The sequence below is a fragment of the Girardinichthys multiradiatus genome, chromosome 17 (assembly GCF_021462225.1).
Source record: "Girardinichthys multiradiatus isolate DD_20200921_A chromosome 17, DD_fGirMul_XY1, whole genome shotgun sequence".
NCBI classification, from domain to species: domain Eukaryota; kingdom Metazoa; phylum Chordata; class Actinopteri; order Cyprinodontiformes; family Goodeidae; genus Girardinichthys; species Girardinichthys multiradiatus.
The window spans coordinates 22,629,051-22,650,185 of NC_061809.1; the positions used below are offsets into that span (position 1 = coordinate 22,629,051).

The 21,135-nt window shown below is 41.5% G+C and overlaps 2 protein-coding genes across 2 annotated transcripts; both read right to left on the reverse strand.

The window, feature by feature from the left end:
- Positions 1-789: 789 nt before the first annotated feature.
- On the reverse strand, positions 790-12,153 carry LOC124883411 (zinc finger protein 11-like). The gene is made up of 7 exons (XM_047390536.1): positions 12,004-12,153; positions 9,406-9,608; positions 9,132-9,233; positions 8,952-9,047; positions 8,761-8,871; positions 6,286-6,409; positions 790-3,578 (listed from the first exon to the last, which is right to left on the reverse strand). Exons 1-7 carry the CDS (start codon positions 12,029-12,031, stop codon positions 973-975), a joined length of 3,270 nt encoding a protein of 1,089 aa, XP_047246492.1. The 5' UTR covers positions 12,032-12,153; the 3' UTR covers positions 790-972.
- A 1,560-nt stretch (positions 12,154-13,713) lies between these two features.
- LOC124883396 (zinc finger protein 11-like) lies at positions 13,714-19,976 on the reverse strand. Its single transcript, XM_047390525.1, has 7 exons — positions 19,839-19,976; positions 17,612-17,814; positions 17,427-17,528; positions 17,246-17,341; positions 17,038-17,148; positions 16,805-16,928; positions 13,714-16,631 (listed from the first exon to the last, which is right to left on the reverse strand). Exons 1-7 carry the CDS (start codon positions 19,864-19,866, stop codon positions 13,975-13,977), a joined length of 3,321 nt encoding a protein of 1,106 aa, XP_047246481.1. The 5' UTR covers positions 19,867-19,976; the 3' UTR covers positions 13,714-13,974.
- Positions 19,977-21,135: the final 1,159 nt, after the last annotated feature.

Sequence of the window (21,135 nt, forward strand, 5' to 3'; positions counted from 1 at the left end):
GCATGGTTCGGAACTTCACACCTCGGAGGGGGAGCTCAGACCAGAATTCGGTCATTCAGCTTTCTGTGTCCGTGAAGCTAATATTTAAGCAGATAGCGTTAGACTACGTTATCTGGGAGGTTTACTACTTTACTGTTGCAGAAACAGGACCTTTAGTGACCTTTTTCAGTTGCTTTCAATAATCGGGGGGCGTAGTGTTAGCTCGATGGTTAGTGCAGCTAGCATGCGGCATCCTTTAGCATTTAGTTTTTTCCTGTCCGTCTGCCTCAGGGAAAGTTCCTCCAAACACTGCTTTGCGTTTGCCCTGTTGGGTAAAGAGGTTAGCGTAAACGGTTTTTGTCTGAATTTACTCGCCATGTAAGCAGAGTTTGAAACTCCCAGCAGCAGCTCATTGTTTTGGTCAGGTGATGCCAGGGACGGGAGGGGCTGAGTGTCTCTGTTATTGCAGCGCTGCTGCTGGAAGAAATGCCACAATTTGGGCAAATACGAATGGGTCCGTTTGTATCAATTTTGACGCAAATGAGCATCTTTGAATAATTTGGTTTTTTTTTTGTATCAATAATACCAAAATATTGACTTTGACAACCCTACTTATTTCAGTCTGTCAAATTAAATCTCAAAAATGCAGAATTTAACGTGACAAAATGTGGTAACATTCAAGGAGTGGGAATATTTATGTAAGGCAGTGTAACAACAGTGCCTTGCATAAGTATTCCAAGTAAGTATTTGTTAAGTATATTATTTAGTTGGTGCAGTTTGTTCTTGTTCTGTAATAAAAACAAAGACAAATGACATTATTTAAGTTTTTAATGTTCCCAAAGTTCAGAAAAGCAAATTTTCTGCAGCCTTTTCCTGAGGACTTGTCTAATTGCATGTACCTTTTTTAGAAATTAACTCAGTATTCCTGAATGGAAAAGAAAAAAAAAACACCAACTTCCATAAAGAAATTAAGAGTCCAGTCCATTGGTGAAACTACTGAAATTCCAGTCCGACTTCAGCTGCGAATGTTGGTTCCAGTTTCACTTCGTGAGTGAGTGCATGTTCCCAAAGCAGTTTCTTCTGGAGGAATACCAACCCACAATCCTCACAGATGAAGCTCCGGGCTTTCCCAGCGTGAGTCCGTCTGTGTTTCTTCATGTGGTAGGACAGCCTGAAGCTTTTGTCGCAGATGTCGCATTTGAACGGCTTCTCCCCTGTGTGGATGCGCATGTGCGACTTCAAGTAGCCCGACTGGATGAAGGCCTTGCTACACACGTCGCACTTGTAGGGGCGCTCTCCGGTGTGGTACCTGTTGTGGAGTCTGAGTTCGTTGGCGGTCAGGAAGGTCTTCCCGCACACGGTGCACTGGTAAGGTCTCTCACCAGTGTGGATGAGCTCGTGCCTCTTCAAAGACGTCTCCTTCATGAACTGCTTCCCGCAGGTCTTGCATGGATACCGGACGCCAATGTGGACTTGCTCCACGTGGTTGCTGAGCTGCAGCTTGGTGCGATAGGCCATGTTGCACTGCGAGCAGGCCCATGGTCTCTCCTCCGAATGGGTCCCCATGTGGACCGTGAGCTCTGAGGCTGAGCGGTAGCATTTCCCACATTGCCAGCACAGGAAAGGCTTCTCACCGGTGTGTTTCCGCTGATGGACAGTCAGACAGTTGGATGACCTGAACTTCTCGGGGCACATGTTACAAGCGTAGGGGAACTCTCCTTTGTGTATCCTTTGATGGATGGCGAGGTAGGACAGCTGGACGAAGGATTTGTCACACTGTGGACATGGGAACGGCCCGCTGAAGTTGTGCTGCTTCTCATAGTGTTCCCTCAGGTGCCTCAGGACGGTAAAGGTCTTCTCACACATCGTGCAATTCATCGGGCGGTGCATCAGTTTGTGCCGCTCGAAGGCGGCTTCGTTTCCGAGGATCTTTCCGCACTCCTTGCAGTAGAGCGGGTCGTGGATTCTCTGGTGGACTTTGAGCAACGTAACACTCTTGAACTCTTTCCCGCAGTCGCACTTCATCACTTCCCTTATTTCCACTTTGCAGACGTTCTCCTGGTGTTCCTTCAGGGCGGCCAGATACTCAAAGTGTTTGCCGCAGTTAGAGCACCAGACAGGGATCTTGGCCTGCTGCCCCTGTAGGGGGTCGGTACTGTTTGCCTCACTCTGACTGGGTCCTGCTCTTTGTTCCTTTTTCAATAACAAACGGGAGGTCTTTTTATGGCAGATGGCATAAATCTGATGTCTTTTCAGGCCGTGCATGTGTTTGAATCTCTTCTTGCAATGGATGCAGTGAAATGGTCGATCCTCTGTGTGGCACTGGATGTGCCTGTTCAGAGTTTTTATGCTATCAAACACCCTGCTGCACACAGGACAAACTTTTGGGGATTTTTTTCTGTTCAGCCTTGATACAGATGGGTTATTCTTCACAGTTTGTACAGGTGCGTTAGAGTCCGTTTCAGTTTTAACTAATCCATCAGGATCAACCAGGTTCCGGGAATCGGCTTCAGCCAGAATCTGCTCCACAGTCTTGCAGTGCTCCTCCCGGATGCCCTCGTGTCCATGGATGATCTGGTGCTTCTTTAACGTGTCTTTGTACTTAAAGCCCTTGTCACACGGGATGCAGACGTATGGTCGCTCCTCGGAATGGGACCGTAAATGCTTTGCGATGTCCGCACTGCAGGGAAGGATCCGGCCGCAGATCGGACAGATTTTTCCTTCCACTGACACCTCTGAGAGGGTCTTTGTATTTGCATCTGGAGTGCTTTTCCTTGTTTTATGCTCCCTGCTCTTACAAATCTCCCTCTCATGCCTCTTCAAGACGTAAAGATTCTTGAACCTCTTATCACAAAAGGAACACTTATACGGACGGTCTTCTGAGTGGGACTTCATGTGTCGCTCCATGTCGACTTCCCGGGCGAAATACTTCCCGCACAAGGAGCAGTTTTTATTTTCAGATATCTCAGAGGTGCAGGGATCTCCCAGGCCTTCATCTTTAGGGCTGTTACTCATCTCTCCCTTCTCATGAACCCGCATGGTGTGTCGGTTCATGTCGTACTGGTCCCTGAACCGCTTATCGCAGCTGCCACACTTGTACTTCAGGTCGCGGTTTTCATTGTGAATTTCCTGGTGTCGCCTCATGGCTGCAGCTCGCAGGAATGTCTTGTTGCACACAGGACATGTTTTGTCTTTGGAGAATGTGCTATGCAGCCTTTTGACTGCCTTTAAATTGCTCTTTGCTTTTAAAGCTTCTCTTTTTAGCTCACGCCTCTTGCTTTGCTTCAGTGGCTGAAAAGCTGCAGGCTTTAAAGCGTCATCCGAGTCCTCATTTGGATCAGCCGCTTCTTCGGCATTAGTGTCGATGTCATCATGATCGTCAGACTCCACCAAACTGGACGGCTCTTCTATCTGAATGTAGTCCAACAGTGTCACAGTTTCACCCTCCACCTGCACGGTCATACAGCCCTGAATCTGGTCTGAATCTGATGACTGAATCTGCAGTTCATCTGGATGGATCACGATCTTCTCCAGCTGGGGAAGAGACAGCGAGGACAGGATGCAGTTCCCAAAGGAGGATGGGATGGTCTGAGTTTCATCTGTGGCAAAATGTAATCATTTCATACATTTTAAAGAGCTTCAAAAGAAACTTCCTAAATAAGTAGAACAATATGCTATTGTTTAGCTGAAACAGAAATAATTGCAAAGCTGTTCAACAGTATTCGCACCATATGAAATTTTTCACTTTCGTTGATGTTACTACCACACACTAATGAATATAATTGGGATTTTATGTGAAAGACCAACAAAGCTGTGCTTAATGTCATGTGGAAGTGATTTGAGGAACATAAACACTGATCTCGACTCTGAACACACCATCTCCATGGTAAAACCTGGTGGTGGCAGCATAATGCTATGAGAAGCGGTGAAACATTTCCACCCCCTTAATTTTTCTGCTGTTTTCATTTTTGAATCCTTAAATTTTTATATCACACAAAGATAACCAGAGTAAATACATAAACGGGTTTTCAAATGATGATTTTATTTAAAAAGGAAATAAAGCTATCCAAACCAACCTGGCCTCAATTGTTAAATGCTTAATTTATTACAGAGCCATTTCAAAGACATTTCTAAGGCTTTGGGACTCCAGACAACCAGTGAGAGCCATTATCCGAAGCAAGAGACATGGAGAAGCTGGGAATCTTCCAAGGAGTGGCCACACTACCAAAAGTACTCCAAGAAAGCATCAACGGCTTATATAGATGGCCGCAGAGAATCAGGAACGGCGTCTGAAGCACTGTGGACCTCACTCGACTCAGTTAAGGTCAGTGTTGAATCGACAATAAGAAAGAAGCAGGCCAAAAATAGGAAGGTTCCCAGATGAAAAACCACTGCTGACCAAAAAAACCTAAAGGCCCGCGTCTTACTTGCTAAAAACATCATGATGATCTCCGAGACTTTGGGAAAATGTTCTTTAGTCTGACGACACAAATGGAAAAATTTCTTAGAAGGTGTGCATCCTGTTACATCTGGTGAAAAACAAACATCTTTGGCTGTCAGACATGGTGATGGTAGTGTGATGCTCTGGGGCTGCCATGCTGCGATTGATGGAACCATGAATTCTTCATTCTGACAGAAAATCCTGAAGGTCAAGACCCAGCCATCAGCTAATGACCTTAAGCTGAAGCACACCTGGGTCATGCAGCACAACGATCCAAAGAACCAGCAAATCCACCTTTGAATAGCTCGAAAAAAAGGAAAAACTAAATGTATGGTTGTGGAGTGGCCTAGTCAACGTCTGAACTTGAATCAGGCTGAAATACTGTGGTGTGACTCGAATCAGTCCTGAAACAAATCAATTCTGCAAAGAAGAGAGGGCCAAATATTCTCCACAGACTCTCTGCTTGTTTTCCCAAACGCAGTCGTTGCCACCAAGGGAGGCACCATCAGTTATTAGGTTTAGGGGGCACATACTTTTTTATAAACAGGGAAAGGTTGGTTGGGATAGCTTTTTCCTTTAGAAGATTTAAATGTGATTCAATGACTGCTTTCTATATTTCCTCTGAGTTATCTTTGTATGTTATAGATCCAATAAAACAAGCAAATTATTAAAATTCAATTAATATTCAATCCTAGTAGCATCAATGCTATCCAGAAATAAAAACAGGTTCATCTCAAAATGTTTAGACTTTTGGCCACATTAGAAATCTCCATTTCAGATTTTTTCCAACAGTCTTGCACTCTGCTGTTACTGTGTAACGTTATATGCGAACGGGACCTCTCGGTATTAATAAAAGCATCTTATTTCATTTTCTTTTATATTGTTTATTTATCTACGAACACGTAGAGAACACATTAAGCTCAAAGATGCTTTGCACCAGATTCTACATGTTCTCCAGCTGGTGTTCATCTGCAGTCCCAGCAGCTGATACAACAAAAGTCAGGAGATGTGGAAACAAATCAGATCTGTTCATCTTTTAGGACCATCCCAATCTGTCCCCCTACTGGACGAAGGTGGTAACTACAATCAACTCAATATTGGACCTTCAATTACATTTGATTTCAGTGTATTTTACCTGGGTAGTCTACCAGTTGGACTTAAAAGGAAAGAAAAAAATACTACAAAAAACTTGCCTGCAGCAAAAAAGCAATGAGCAGATGTTGGCTGGGGGAAATTAGCCCAACTATCAAAGATTGGACAGAAATTGTACTGGAAATTCATGTTATGGAAAAACAGAGCATTTCTTTAAGGCCTAAAAACTCAATTTTACATTGCTTTCTGAATCAGAAGACTCTCCATCTGTGTGAAGATGACCCTATCTCACCGGTTACTACTTTTATTATTATGATACTGAATCTAATAGAAAACAGGTTGAACTCATGGAGCAGTAGGTCAGAACACGAGCACGAATATATGTGGACAGTCTGTGAAAGACTAAATATAGAACTTGGAATGGCCTAATCAAAGCCCAGACCTAAATCCAATTGAGAATTTGTGGCAGTGCATGAAAACGAAAGCATAGAGACATTTTTCATCCAGTCTGACAGAGCTTGAGTTACTTTGCAACGAGTGAACAAATGTTTTTTCCTCAAAGATGGTAGAGACAGACCCCAAAGAAGCCTGCAGCTGAAATTGTAACAAAGGGTGGTTCTGCAGAGGGCCTAGTTAAAAAAATAAAATAAAATCACATAAAATCCCAATAAAATTCATTCAAGTTTGTGGTTATTTAACGAAATGCATAAAAAAAATCAAGGGGTATAAATGCTTTTGCAGGGATATGTTAATGTAGTTGTGAGCTGACTCACCAGAGAAATCAACATGTCCGAGTGTTGTTTGGTAGCGCAGCACAGTTTTCAGGTGCAGGGGGTCAGGTGCTGAGTGAGCGCACTCCTCCAGGGCAGATGGGATGCCACTGAGCATGGACGCCGTCTAACAAGCAGATACAAGAAGAAAAATATGATCTTTGTAGGTCAGAAAATAGTGACTTTCCTAAACTTGCTCATATCAACTGTTAGTAATTAGTAATTAAACAGTTTCGGACAACTAGAACAGGGGTGAAGAAGGTTGGATGAGGACTAACGTTTATCTTACCAACAGGCACAGAGGTTCAGGGTGACGAGGGGGGTAAAAATAAATCTCCCTGTTAATAAGTTCACTGCTCAAGAACTACAGCTCAGCTCAGACTGGCATCATGGGGTCCCCTAGTCTCCATAACCGCTATTAAACTCCATCTGGATGCCAGCTCATTGTTTGAGTGCAAAAAAGGAAAAATGCAAGGAAACAAATGTGCTTAACTCTTACTGGGACTATGCCTCAGTGAGAGGAAGACTGAGCTTTTCAGTAACAAACAATCTAAGTGTGTTTGGCATAAAACAAAAGGCCCATCATGTCCACTGTAAGCATAGAGCAGGTTCTGTCATGCTGTGGGCCTGGTTGTCTTGCGAAGGCATCTTAGACTCAAAATAAAGATCTGGTGGCCCCTTTATTGCCAGTGTTAGGTAAAGTATGAAATTCATGATGCTGTGGGCCTGTTTCACTTTAAGCTGGGTTACTCATGTGAAAATGTTATAGTTTTCCAGACAACTTTCCAGAGACTGAGTTCTTTACGGTCATTTTAAGAGAAGAAACAGACAGTCAATAAGGAAGGAGAGTGGGGGAAGGAAGAACAAGTAGGGTAGAGGGAAAGATAGGCAAAATCTGGAAAGATAAATATTTTTCTATACTCTTATGGTCTTTTTCCACATTTATTCAAGCCTGGAAAAAAACTAAAGTTACATTCCATGTTTTTCTAGACTGCGTAAAAACCTTGTTCTAAAGTAATGCATTTTAGCTGTGGCAGCATGTCTCACACCAACACATCCTTGCTCCTAGAATGCACTGGTTGTGATCTGACCCAACCTACACACTGATACCACACTCACTGATCTGATTGGCTGCGGTTTCATTACTGAACATGTGTGCAGCAGCATGGAGTAACTTATGGGGTAAGGACACTGTCAAAAACAATGTGTATGTGCGCTAGTGCCGCTGCTTCTTCTTCTGCAACAAATTCAGAGGTGCATACTGCCACCTACTGTACATCATTGTATAACTCCGCCCACTATATTCTATGGTTTAGTTTTGTATTTCATAAAAATAAGAACAATGCTTTACTTATAATACTCTTGATTTCCTCCCGATCTCCCCTCTGTTCCTAATATTCCTTTTAGACTGAATTACCTCCCATTCCGGCACTACGTTTCCTGGTGGTGAGGAGTGTGACATCGCATGCTCAACGCGAATCGACTAACTCTGTGCTCCACTAACCAGCCTGAGATCACGTGACACCAAGTCGCCGATGTAAATTCATATTCTCATAGAAAAGAAATTGTATTCACAAACTGTTATAGCATATTGTATTCATGAAGAATAAACCACAACTGTAAACTTGAACTTTGTTTTTGTAATTTCTTGAAGCTGTAACATTTTAATTTGTATTTTTATAGAGAAAATATACAATACCTCTTTTGTATTTTACTTATGCACAACTATTGACTAATATGCACACATTTCCGTCTTTACATACACATTGTTTTTGACAGCGTTCTTACCCCATAGTAACTTGGTTGTTCAGAAAGGTTTGACCTCAGTCCGAACTTTCAGCAATGAGTCCGATTCCTCCTCAGCATCTGGGCATAATAAACAAGACTATTTGCACTCTAGCTGCTGATTTCGGTTGCCTGCTGGATGAGTATTGATGTTTTCTCCTGCACTGATGAACCCGTCCCCCCACAACCATAACGATATTAGGTGTGGTTTTAATGTCCTACCTCTGATGATTCCCAGTCATTAAGCTGCCTTCTCTTGTGACTTAAAACATACATTTGCATTTTTTCAGTAGACAGAATCCAATTAGGACGTCACATAGACTGGTATAACACTGTCAGGGTATGATGACTTTGAGCAAAAATACATCCCCACAGCATGATGCTGCTGCCACCATTTTCCTTTAGTTTTCACACTCTGACCATTTGTGCTTTCCAGAAACATTTACAAAGGGACAAATTTATCTTTCTTGTAATTGATGGAAAGGTGTAATACAGCCAGCTGACTGGCAGTTGGCAGCAAAAGCACTATGTAGCTGTTTTTCAAACCGCCAACGAAAACTCAGGTCTTTCTCTGATATCTCAACAGCGTGTCTTTAAACGGTGAGCAGTTTTAAAATCGTAACTTTTTAAGACCTCCGTATACCTTCTTACTGGTAACTGGCCCATGCCCACAAGACACACTAGCTCCCCTACCTGCTGAATGTCAGGTACTGGGAAAAGCTTCTCCAGTCTGGACATGAAATCCAACATCAGCATCTGCAGAGCGTTGTCATAATCAGGTCCAAAGTCTGTGGGGAAAACATCCTAAAGAAGAAAAGGTCCGGTTTTAGTCTGCTGGCTACATAGATAAGAAACGCTTAACATGAGACACGAGAATGAAAGACCTGAAAGAACTTCTCCTTCTCTTCTGGGTCCTTCAACAACAACCCAACGTGATCCACAAAGTTTGACTCTGGAAACTGAACATCTGCAAAACAAGGCTAGAACCACAGAAAAGGACATACTTCTGAGATCCGATTGGCTTGGACAGATTGTTGAAAACATCATATTTGAAAGAAGCCAACCTGCGCAGCCCAGGTGGAGATGAGGGTTTTTATCTGCTCCAGATGCATCTGGATGGAGTCTGTGTCTGTGATCTGCTCGGACCGGCACAATTCAAGAACAACCTGCAACAAGTGTTTTTATCTCACAGTAAAAAAAGAAGGAATATGCAGTTCATTTTTTTACTTCACTCACTCCCAGATATCTGCTGTTATGCAATGTCATATTTCATAATTACAATAACATGCATATTTTTGCCCTGACAGAGCAGGACCTATACTGCTTGTCTTTGCTCACCCGTGCTCTCAATCCTAGGAGGAGCTGAGCTTTCTGATCTGGATTCAACAGTTCTGGTACAGTGTCAGTGACTGTGCTGATGAAGTCCTCCACCAATCCATATTCCTGAAGGTTCCCGCTCTGCACAATGTGCCACATGGCTGCAGACACCAGCCGGAGGGGAGGGATGAAGAGGCGAAGGGCCGGCAGCAGGACAGGCGGATCTGGAAAATATTTTCCAGAATTTTAAAACCACAACCTGTAGGAGCTATTTAGATTAAAACATGGTAAAATAGTTCTGTTACAGTCTACATGTATGTAGAAGTGTTATCTTCTGTGTCACATGTTTGAGTTTAATTTCAAACAAAAGGAAATTGGACAGAACAGCTATATTTATACGAGAACCACGCTTCATTGTCCTTCCACTTTACAATCATGCACTGCTCTGCGTTGGTCTATCCTATTAAAGCCCAACAAAATACACCGACGTTCAGGGATGAAATGTGATAGGCACCATGTTAAAAAACATGGCCTAAAAGAACTGAAATAACCAGAATCGATTTGCCAAGTTTGTGACACAAACAAAGAATTTCAATTTGGTTCCACTTTGTTCTCAACGGAGGCATTTTTTCTTTTTTTTTAAGATATTTTTTTGGCACTAGTGGCCTTTATTTTCCATTTTTGACAGTAGGTAGACAGGAAAGAGGGGTAGAGAGAGGGGGAGACATTCGGTAAATGTCGCCGGGTCAGGGACTCGAACCCGGGACAGCCGCCATTCGAGGACTGTAGCCTCTGTATATGGTCGCGCGCTTAACCCCTACACCATCAGCGCCGCGCCAAATCAATGGAGGCATTTTAAATAGAAATATATAAGAAGGACTTTTTAGTACATATGCATAAAAACTGTGTTTTTACAAAAGAGAATCTGGACACTGACCATTAAGTGTTCATCACAGAGACAGTCTGGGGAAAGAAACTGTCTCAGAGGCAACTGGTTTTTGTAATAGCGCTCTGTAGCGCCGACCTGAAGGTAAAGGTCAAAACAGTTTGCGTCCAGGAGGAATTATGGCAGTGTAGAAGATGACCTCTGTTGGGCCTTCTTCTGAACAGTATCTATGTGTGAGGAGCATCTCAGGTTTTTAGCCTGTCTCTGCAGCTTCTCTTAGCCGCCCTGATCTCTTTGGTCCGTTTAAGAAGGAGATGCGGGTCACATAATTTATGTCAGAAATTTGTCATGTTACTTTTGTTTCTTTCAGTTTTAAAACAACCAAAAATGAAAGGACATTCAACACTGCAGTACCCACATTCTGTTTGGGTTTGAGTTACATCAAGACAACAAATATGCAAAAATATTTTTCCACGCTCTATAAGAACCCTGTAACATTGTAAAGTATTACTAGTAACTGTAGTATGGACACATGGGATTATGCTGTACACTCTTTCCTTCATATAGTGTTGGTCTCTAGTTTAGATTTGCTTCTAATTGCTGTTTGGGGTCAATAAAGGTTGAGTGGTGATGGTTATTAATATTATCTCCCTACTTGACAGTCCTTGTTTGCACAGGTACCGTCTCATACTACTGGATCCGTTTTGGTATTTTTATAGTGTTTTTGTATTTTCTTAATATAAAATGTTGCTACTATGAAAACATAATTTCCCTCTGTGGATAAATAAAGCCATTTATCCATCTCTGCTACTGTGGAGGGCTAAAAGTGCCAAAATCTACTAAATAAGACGAAGCATCGTAGTTTAATAATATACAATTACATAAATGTGTGAATATTTCATTAAATATGCACAGCTTAAGGTTAACTTTAGACAGTTTAATACCAAAAAATGGATTTTAACATAAAATACATTCACATTTTAATTATAGAATCCTAAATTAATGTAAGTATTTAGGGAAAAAGATGGAATGACTAAATGAAATATTGTTATTTATTGCATGTGCTTCCAACGTTATTTAAATAGTCACAAACATAACTGAAGTCTACGCATTTAACTTGCCACAATCTAACAAGGTCTTTAAATAAAAAACTAGTAATAGTTTTAACACTGAATGAATACATTTTTTTCTCAAATACAGAAGTCTGGTCTGTCCAACTTCTGCACCAGTTAGGTGCGTTCACGGACACGTGGTAAAAACGACTATTAACCCTACCTCAGTGTGATGAATAAAACATCTGTAGCTGTTTGCTTAACAAATCATCTGAAAATGGACCTAACGGAGGGACACCGGTGGATGCAGATCATTTAAGGGTTGTTCTACCTTCAGAGGTCAGTTGTTTGTAGCAACCACTACTGACCGTAATGTTAGCTGAAGCCCTTGAAGGCAACATTGACCAGCAGTTGGAATATGGTTAAAACCTAAACCTGCTAACGAGAACCTTAATTAAAGCCCATATTCAAGGAATATAAGATTATTTCATGTTGGGTATCGGTTCGTGCCTATTCACGATTATTCACTCACTTCAGCTCCCGGGCGTGCGGTGCAACGTAGAACAAATCAACCGCCATCTCAGAGCGGCGTACGCCATGTTTGAAATCGGACGCACACACTCCGAGAGAAAAACCAACAACTTGGTCAAAACAAACGCTACAAAACGCTCATTAACTCACCGTTGCTGGTAGGTTCTGATGTCTCCATGATGTACCGAAAAGTACTCAGTTCGGAAAATAAACCAAATCGGGGACGTTGTGAGTCGACGTCTGCCCGACCCTACGGTGCAAATAGCTGCTGGCGACGAGGAAGAGACGGTTCGAGATCCTGCTCTGCTCATAGTGCGCAGGCGCAGTATGTCAACATATGCTTATTTATATCTGATATATTTTCACAGTCTAGCACAAGATTTTTATTCTTTTGACATGTTAGGAAAATTCAACATAAAATTATTTTAACAACCCTTTCTTTAAAATGCCCTTCGTTACATGGTTAATGCTGTATACGTGGTGAATCGCTGCCATCCAGAGGATATTCATTTAAAGGCAACTCAATAATTTATTATGAAGGGCCAAAAGTGTCACAATCCAATAAATAAAAACATTAACTATAAATTATTAACCCCACCCTCCCCCCACAAAAAAATCAAATGTGATCATTTAAATAAGATATATTTTATGATAAATATGTTACATAAATACATTTCTGCACACATTTCTTTTTTTATTAAAGTTTTACTTTCCCGAAAACTGCATTTATAAGTCTCAAGACATATTGTAATAATTATATCTGATTATAGACAAAAAAACGAGAACAATTGCTAATTACAATGGATTCAAATTGTAATTAATGGTTTCCACATTAAAACAAACTGTTTACTGCTAAACTTTCCACATTTCATTTTTAAACCGCCTATATGAGTAACTATTGACAGATTATTAAATAGTGAAATTTATTTTAATTAAATGATCACATTTTTATTTTTGTTTTTGTTATCAATAGTAAAAATTAAACACCTCTTTTACTTATTGGATTGTACAACTTCCAAACAAAACATATAATAGCCTGTTTTTAATGACAGAAAATTGAAGGAACTATATCCACCTTTAGCAATGTATTATATACATTGTTGAAACATAAAAATATGTACCCATTTATTTATTTAATGCATGGATTTCCAAACTTATTTATTAACTATTTATACCTAAGCCCAAATTAACCCCACGTCTGACCAAATTAAAATTTAAATGATTTTCATCCATTCTCGAAGTTTGCTTGAAAGGAAATGGGACGGGTATCTCTTAAAACATTATAAAACAGTGTAAAAAGAGTATCAGTTCTGCAAACAGTAATTTATTTGTTTTTATTTACATTTTATTTAGAGTGGGGGTCCCATTACAGGGGTAATTAGTCTGTAACGCAGCCGTCTGGGGTTTGATTCCTGATCTTGGGATCTGTGCTGCATGTCTTTCCTCCCTGTGTCTTTATCCATTTCTAACCAATTATAGTGAAAAAAGACTAGTGCCATAAAATTGTAGAAAAATTTGGCATGTGAAAATAAATCATTCATACTATCCTTTTGGCGTAACAGCAATGAAATCCTTCATAGCTATAACACCAAGCTGGGCCGCTCCAGAACTTTAATATCACTTCCACTCAGAAGAAACATGTTGATAAAATTAAAAAAAATTATTTAATCCTTAATCTGCAAAGGGTATGAATAATTTTGGTCGTAATGGCACATATGTATTTAATCACTTAGTTTTTGAATTGTTGCACTTTTGACCTTTGATAATCTATTAGTTACACGTTAATTGTTCTAAAACAAAAACTTCAGTATTTCTTTTTGATTAGATTAAAATATAAAAATATAAAGTCAACACATTTGCTATATTAGTCACCGAGACAAAAATGCCAGTTTATTCATTTATGTCCGCTTTATGCTTTTTACACAAAAACAGTGAATCAGCACTGAAGATGCATTTATTTAAGGAACCTTTTATACAGATTACGTTCAGCACCCTGACAGAAGTTCTTATCTTATCTGTGACTGAAGATAATCATGAAAAAAACACCAGCTTGTGATCAAACATTTGATAAAGAAATACGAACGTCTCAGAGGAAATGTTTATGAAGAGAAAACAGGATCTTTACTGAAGTTCCAACTCGATTTCATTTGTATAAACGGTCTCGATCTTCTGCTCGTGAGTGGCAGCGTGTTCGTTCAGCAGTGTCCTCTGGGTGAAACTGAATCCACAGATCTCACATGTGAAGCTCTTCTGTTTCCCATCGTGAGTCCGTCTGTGTTTCTGCATGTTTCTCGACAACCTGAAGCTTTTGTCGCAGATGTCGCATGTGTACGGCTTCTCTCCTGTGTGGAGGCGCATGTGGATCTTTAAGTAGCTCGACTGGATGAAGGCCTTGCAGCATACCTCACACTTGTAGGGGCGCACTCCCGTGTGGTACCTGCTGTGCCGCAGCAGCTCGTTGCCGGTGAGGAAGGATTTGCTGCACTCTGCGCAGGGAAAAGGCCTCTCGCCTGTGTGAGTGAGCTCGTGCCTTTTCAGCGACATCTCTTTCATGAACTGCCGCCCACAAGTAGCACATGTGAACCTGATACAGAGGTGTACTTGCTCCACATGGTTCTTGAGCTGTGCCTTTGTGCGGTAAGCCATGTCGCACTGAGTGCAGTTCCAGGGTCTCTCCTCTGAGTGGGTTCCCATATGCATCGAGAGGTCCGAGGCGGCGCGGTACGACTTCCCGCACTGCCAGCACAGGAAGGGCTTCTCCCCGGAGTGTTTCCGGCGATGAACCGTCAACAAGGAGGAGGTCCTGAACTTCTCAGGACACTTATCACAGACAAATGGAAACTCTCCTCTGTGGATTCTCTGGTGGATAATGAGGTAGGACAGCTGGACAAAGGTTTTGTCGCACTGAGTACACGGGAAGGGTCCTGTGAAGTTGTGGTGCTTTTCGTAGTGTTCCCTCAGGCGTCTTGAGATGATGAACGTTTCCTCGCACATTGTGCACTGCATCGGCCTGTGCAACAGCTTGTGCCGCTCGAAGGCGGGCTCGTCCGCCAGGATCTTCTTGCAGTCTTTGCAGTACAGCGGGTTGTGAATCTTCTTGTGCACTTTAAGCATTGTTATGCTCTTGAACTCCTTCCCACATTCGTTGCATTTCTTCACGGTCGGTTCCGCTCTGCAAACGCTTTCCTGGTGCTCCTTCAGGGCGGACAGGGACTCAAAGTGTTGGCTGCAGTTTGAGCACCAGACGAATATCTGTTGGAGATCCGTACTGGTCGTTTCACTTTGACTGGACCCTTTCTTCAGTGAGTAACGCGGGGGTTTGTTGTAGCAGACTGCATAGATCTGGTGTCTTTTGAGTCCATACAAGTCTTTGTAGCGCCTCTTGCAGTGGACGCAATAATACGGCCTGTCGACCCTGTGGGACTGGAGGTGCTTGTTCAAAGTTTTAATCATATCGAACGTCTTGGAACAGACAGGACACACCTTCAAGCCTTCCTTGGACATGTTAAGAACAGGTAAACTCTGCTTTGGAGCATCTACAGATGCCTCTAGATCAATTTCTTCTAGTCCAGCAGCATCACCTGTGCACTGAGCATCAACTTCAGAGAGAAGCCTTTCCAGTTTCTTGCACTGCACCTCCCTGATGCCCTCATGGCCTTTGAGAGTTTGGTGCTTCTTTATCGTGTCTTTGTACTTGAAGCCCTTCTCACACGTGAGGCAGACGTACGGTCGTTCTTCAGAGTGAGACCGTAGATGCTTCTTGATGTCTCTGTTGTTCTTAATGGTCATGCTGCAGATGGGACAAACTTTATGTTTAACTGAGACTTCAGTAGACAGCAGCATATACGGAGTGGGATCTGTATTTAATGGTGGATTGCTTTGACTGTCCTTTTCCGTACAGTCTGGAGGTTCTGCTGACACCTCAGCAGCTGCCTCTGGATTTAAGCAAACCTTTTCCTTCTTCTTGGCCCTTTTGTCCTCTCGGGTTTGGCAGCTTCTCTCATGTGACCTCAAAGCGTAAGGATTTTTAAACTTCTTTTCACACAAAGAACACTGATGCGGACGCTCCCCTGAGTGAGTCTCTGTGTGCCGCTTCAGATCACTCTGCCAGGCGAAATACTTCCCACAGTGAGGGCAGGTTTTATTTGTCGGTGTCTCCAGGGTGGAGGAGTCTTTGGATTTCCTGCCTTTAGAGCCGTCACTCATCTCTCCCTTTTCATGAACACGCATGGTGTGTCGCTTTAAGTCATACTGGTCTCTGAATCGCTTGTCGCATTTGCTGCACTTGTGATTGTAGTCCCGTTTTGTTTTGTGAATTTCCAGGTGCCGCCTCATGCCGGCAGCTCGGGGGAACGTCTTATTACACACAGGACACGTTTTACTGTTGCTGCACTTCTTTTGTACTCTTTTAGGTTTCACCGGATCTTGCTTTTCTTTAAAAACCCTTCTTCTCAGTCGGAGCCACTTTGTTTGCTGTGGCGGCGGAATGTTTGGAGACTCTACGGCGTCACCTGAATCTCCTTGTGGTGCTTTTTGCACAATTTCCTCCACAACTGATTCTCCTTGATCATCAGGCTCAACTGGACTAGAATGCTGAATATCATCAACCAGTGTCACGGTTTCTTCCTCTACTTTGACCGTCAAGTAGTCTGGCAACAGCTCCGGCAGAGGCTGCGTCTGTATCGGGTCGGAACAGATCACAAGCTGCTCCAGCTGAGGAAGAGACAGGGACAACAGGATGGCGGTCCCAGTGGAGGATGGAGTGGTCTGAGTTTCATCTGTAAGGAAATAAAAAAACAGTTTGGTATCATAATGGCTAAATCCATCCTCACATCCTGATCTTTGCTTTTCAGTGATACCAACCAAGAACTGGCTGCAAAAGCATGAATGTATTGGATGGAAAACTACTACAGCTACTCAGAAACACGACGATTACACACTGGAGACTCACTAGACAAATCAAGACATCCGAGCGTTGCATGGTACCGCAGAACAGCTGTCAGGTGCTGTGGGTCGGGTACCGAGTGAGTGGACTCCTCCAAAGCAGAAGGCACTGCACTGAGCATGGATGCAGTCTGAAAAGCAGTCAGATGGATACAAATCGAACCCTTTTTCATCTGCACCTGAATACAAGTTACACTGTGTGTCAAGATGGAAAGGATGGTGACATTCTAGCTCCACTACCTGCTGAATGTCTGGTACTGGGAGAAGCTTCTCCAGTCTGGACACAAAATCCAGCATCAGCATCTCAAGAGTGTTGTCAAAATCAGGTCCAAAATCCGTGGGGAAAACATTCTGCAGGACAATGATCACAGTTCACCTGTAAATGCTTTTTAATGGCAAAGAACCGAACATCAGCCTGCTGTCCTATATCATGTTATTTTGGACAAACCTGGAAGAACTTCTTCTTCTTCTCAGGGTCCTTTAAGATCAACTCCACCTGATCTACAAAGTTTATATCGGAAAAACTGACATCTGCAAAACAAGGCTGGAACCAGAAATAAGACACACAGCTGTAGTTTCAGTTAAAGGATCCATTAAATGATCCAGAAAACATTATTTTAGGCGCCAACCTGCGCGGCCCATGTGGATATGAGGGTTCTTATCTGCTTCAGGTGCATCTCCACAGATTCTGTGTCTGTGATCTGTTCGGGGCGACACAGTTCAAGAAGAACCTGCAAGAAAGGAAGTTATCTCAAATATCTTATGGGTGTCATTTATCGCCATTTTTGTGCGACTAATAAATGCCTGGGCTTACTCGCGCTCTGAGTCCAAGAAGGATTTGGACTTTCTGCTCTGGATTCAACAGTTCTGGCACAATATCTGTGACTGTGCTGATGAACTCTTCCACCATCCCATAATCCCGAATGTTCCTGCTTTGCACAGCATGCCACATGGCTCCACATACCAGTCGGAGGGGAGGGATGAAGAGGCGAAGGGACGGAAACTGGAGAGGCGGATCTAGAAAGAAATATTTCAAATGAGTGTTTTTGCATTGACACTGAAAATGATATTTTTTACAAACTCGGAACCCTTTCCCCTAAATGTTGAAAAGCCAGGTTCCATTACGACATGAGGATATCCAGGGGACGTCATATCCTGCACTCCTAAACTTTTATTTTCATTTAGATGCATGTTTGGACTCACTGTGATGCTGAGGAGCTTAACCCCTCTTCATCTTCAGCTTTCTGTTTGTCACCAGAAGGTTTTGGATCAAAACTGACTGAAAGCTAGACCTACTCTGAAGAGGTATTTGAAGCTAAGGAAGCCCAGATCATGATGCTGCCACTACCATGCTTCACTGTAGGAGTGGTGTTCTTTTGGTGATGCACAGTGTAGTTTAATTACCAAACTTTGGAAAGATACATAAAAAATAACACTTGATGATGGCTCAAATGGAGCTTTTACCACAAAAAGCTTTACAGTGTCAAAGGTTATTTAGCAAGGTGTTTGGAGTCTAAAATTTGCAAACATGTCATTAATTTGCAAAAATCAAAAAAACCTTCTGATGGATGTCTGGGTTTCGTTACTGGACCCCCTGACCGGATCTTAGAAGCGGAAAGCAATATTTACACAGACGAATAAAATAAAACTGGGAATTTACTACATGAATGTATCCACTATTACTAAAGATGTCAGTAAATAACATATGACTAATAGGGAAACTTTACAATTTGAAATCAGATATAATCATTTTAGCAGGTATGAAATAAATCAAACTTAAATATTTAAAGTTTTCTTTAAGTCCTGACTTGCTGACTCAGATTTGTTTGTAAAACACTAAAGAGAAAAAAATGCTGCAGGTTATATGACAAAGGTAGTAGTTCTGGATCAGAAAAATAAAGGAATTCCAAGTTCATCAAAGCACATATTGGTGGATAATGTGTTTATAGACATAAAAAAGATAAACTTCCTGGTTATTGTCATGATTTAAAGGTGTTTGAGTTTTGTTTTAGAAATATTAACTGTGCCAAGTCTGTTTACCAAGCCTGTCTTTGTCTGTTTGCCTGTGTTTCACGCCTGCCTACCACCACCTGCTAAAGTGAGTTTTTGGTAAATAAACCTTACTCACTGCAGCTCTGCCAGCTGTCTGCATTCTGGGGTCCACCACCACACCACGCCATGACAGTTATGATGCATTTAATATATAGAATATATATAAAAAACTGTGATAGTGGCTCATCAAATAGAAATTAATGTTTGATTGGTTAACCTGCACAGTAAACTCAGTTCAGACCAATTATATTTACCACAGCAGTGTCAGCATAAAAATAAAAACAAAATTAAATACACGTTTTTTTCCCCTGCTTACATTTAACACACAAACTGTGATTTCAATTTAATTAATAAATCATTTTTTATTTTCAGTTGAGTTAATTACTGAAACGATTAAGTAATAATTTAATAATGTGTTTTCTTTTTTCATTTGTGGCCATTTTGGAGCTCCGTACACTTCAGGCACAAGTCAACGCTGCCCCATGATGATGCGTTCAAAAGTGTCGTAAAGTTGAAATACGACGCACTACCTGTAACTAATAACTAGAGCTGCAAAATGTTCTGTAGTGACTAAAGTGGCGTTTAAAAAATGATAACGATCTTTTATAATAGACCAAAAACGGAGACTTGCTCAAATCTGGCTTTTTAAAGGGCAGTTTTACTTTCAGACGAAAGCCACCAAAAATAACAGTCTAAATACACTTGAATGCAGCAATTAGTAGTCGTTGCGAAAACGGTCACAAACGTAAATTAAGTTTTACAAATTTCCAAATAATTAAAATATGATGATACTTAGAAGTTAGCTAACTTTCAGTATAAACTTTACGCCTAAGTTGAGCACACGGAAGCTTCATGGTGGAGCAACTTATCACCGAACCGTCAACATCCCAAATCGAGCTACGCCATATTGAAAATGGGGCGCACACACTCCAAAATATTAACTCATAACTCGTCAGCAACAAATACTGTTTACATACGCGTTGGCTTACCATTTTCTATATGATCCAGAACCTCCATGGTCTATTGTAAAGTCGGCAATTGGAATAAACAGGTTAACTAGGGACTGTTTCAGGTCGACGTACACATGAACCTGCAGAGCAAGCAGAGACGGAGAGGAAGGGCGGCGCAATATTCTCTACAGACTGCGCAGGCGCTGTAGCGGAGGCAGTTTCATTCTGCTGTCCACCACTCAGTTAAAAGCACATAAAGTAAACATGACACATGCAGCACAATAATTACACGCCTCGGGTTTAACCTTAATTTGCGAGAGGATTTAATTAATCTGGAAAACAAAATATATGGGCGATAACAAGATTAACATCTCCATCTAGAGGCCATTTCCTGAAATAAGGCAAACTTTCTGCATCTTGTTTTCTTCTATTATTATGAATAGACTCATAAAATACTTTCTGTTTGATGTATGGTTTTACAGGTTGTGTAAATGTTATTTAAATACATGTCTTGCCGCTATATACACCAAACATAGCCTACTGTATCCACTCATATCACAAAGCATAGATTAAATAAATATCATTCGTATTCAGACCAAAGGGTGTGCTCCATCTTGATGTCAACATCAATAATACAGTGCCACAAAAAAGTACTACTACACTGGATTTTAAATGACACACAGGCACATAGTATTGTATAATTTAGAGAGTTTTTTGTGTGTGAACATCATCACATGAATATGCTTTGATCAAAACCATTTAATAGTTCCTCAGGCTGGATGTTCTCCTGATCTTCATGCACATCAGAACATCATGAGTAAAATCCTGTAGTTTAAGCAGTTTCAAATAAAAAATAGACTAAGATTCCTTCTGGTAGGTTTGCATGACTGATTTAGTAGAAAATGTTGCTAAAGACATTAGCTAACATTCATTCATGATGTAAATAGAGCATTTTTGCTGTTATTTCAGCAAAAATTTTCATCTGCAATGGTGAGAGAGCAAAGCTGCAGAGGGCATTAAGGTGCAGCTTCATGTTTGTCCTGCTGTGTATCTGCAAACCCACAAATCTCCCATTGCGAGCAGCAGAGTCCTGCACTGCAACAGCAGAAACCTGACGCATGCTTGGTATTATCTATTCAATTCAATTCAATCCACAGATTTTTTTGGATGGCACACAAGCTTTCTGTTTATATTGTTGAAGTTAAATAAAAGAGGGAGACATAAGAGTGAAGTTTATAGTGATAGAGGAAGCATACATTATCAATAACGAGTGTGCAGACAGAGACAGATGTGTGGTTTGACCTATTCCTGTTTCACCTAAAATCTACAATCAGCT

Coding starts and splice junctions, on each gene's coding strand:
- LOC124883411 (XM_047390536.1), bottom strand. CDS start 12,031: ATGGAGACATCAGAACCTACCAGCAACG. Junction 9,234..9,405: donor TCCTAGGATTGAGAGCACGG/GTGAGCAAAGAC, acceptor CACTTGTTGCAG/GTTGTTCTTGAATTGTGCCG. Junction 9,048..9,131: donor TCTCCACCTGGGCTGCGCAG/GTTGGCTTCTTT, acceptor CTGTGGTTCTAG/CCTTGTTTTGCAGATGTTCA.
- LOC124883396 (XM_047390525.1), bottom strand. CDS start 19,866: ATGGAGGTTCTGGATCATATAGAAAATG. Junction 17,815..19,838: donor TCTGGATCATATAGAAAATG/GTAAGCCAACGC, acceptor ATTTCTTTCTAG/ATCCGCCTCTCCAGTTTCCG. Junction 17,342..17,426: donor TATCCACATGGGCCGCGCAG/GTTGGCGCCTAA, acceptor TTCTGGTTCCAG/CCTTGTTTTGCAGATGTCAG.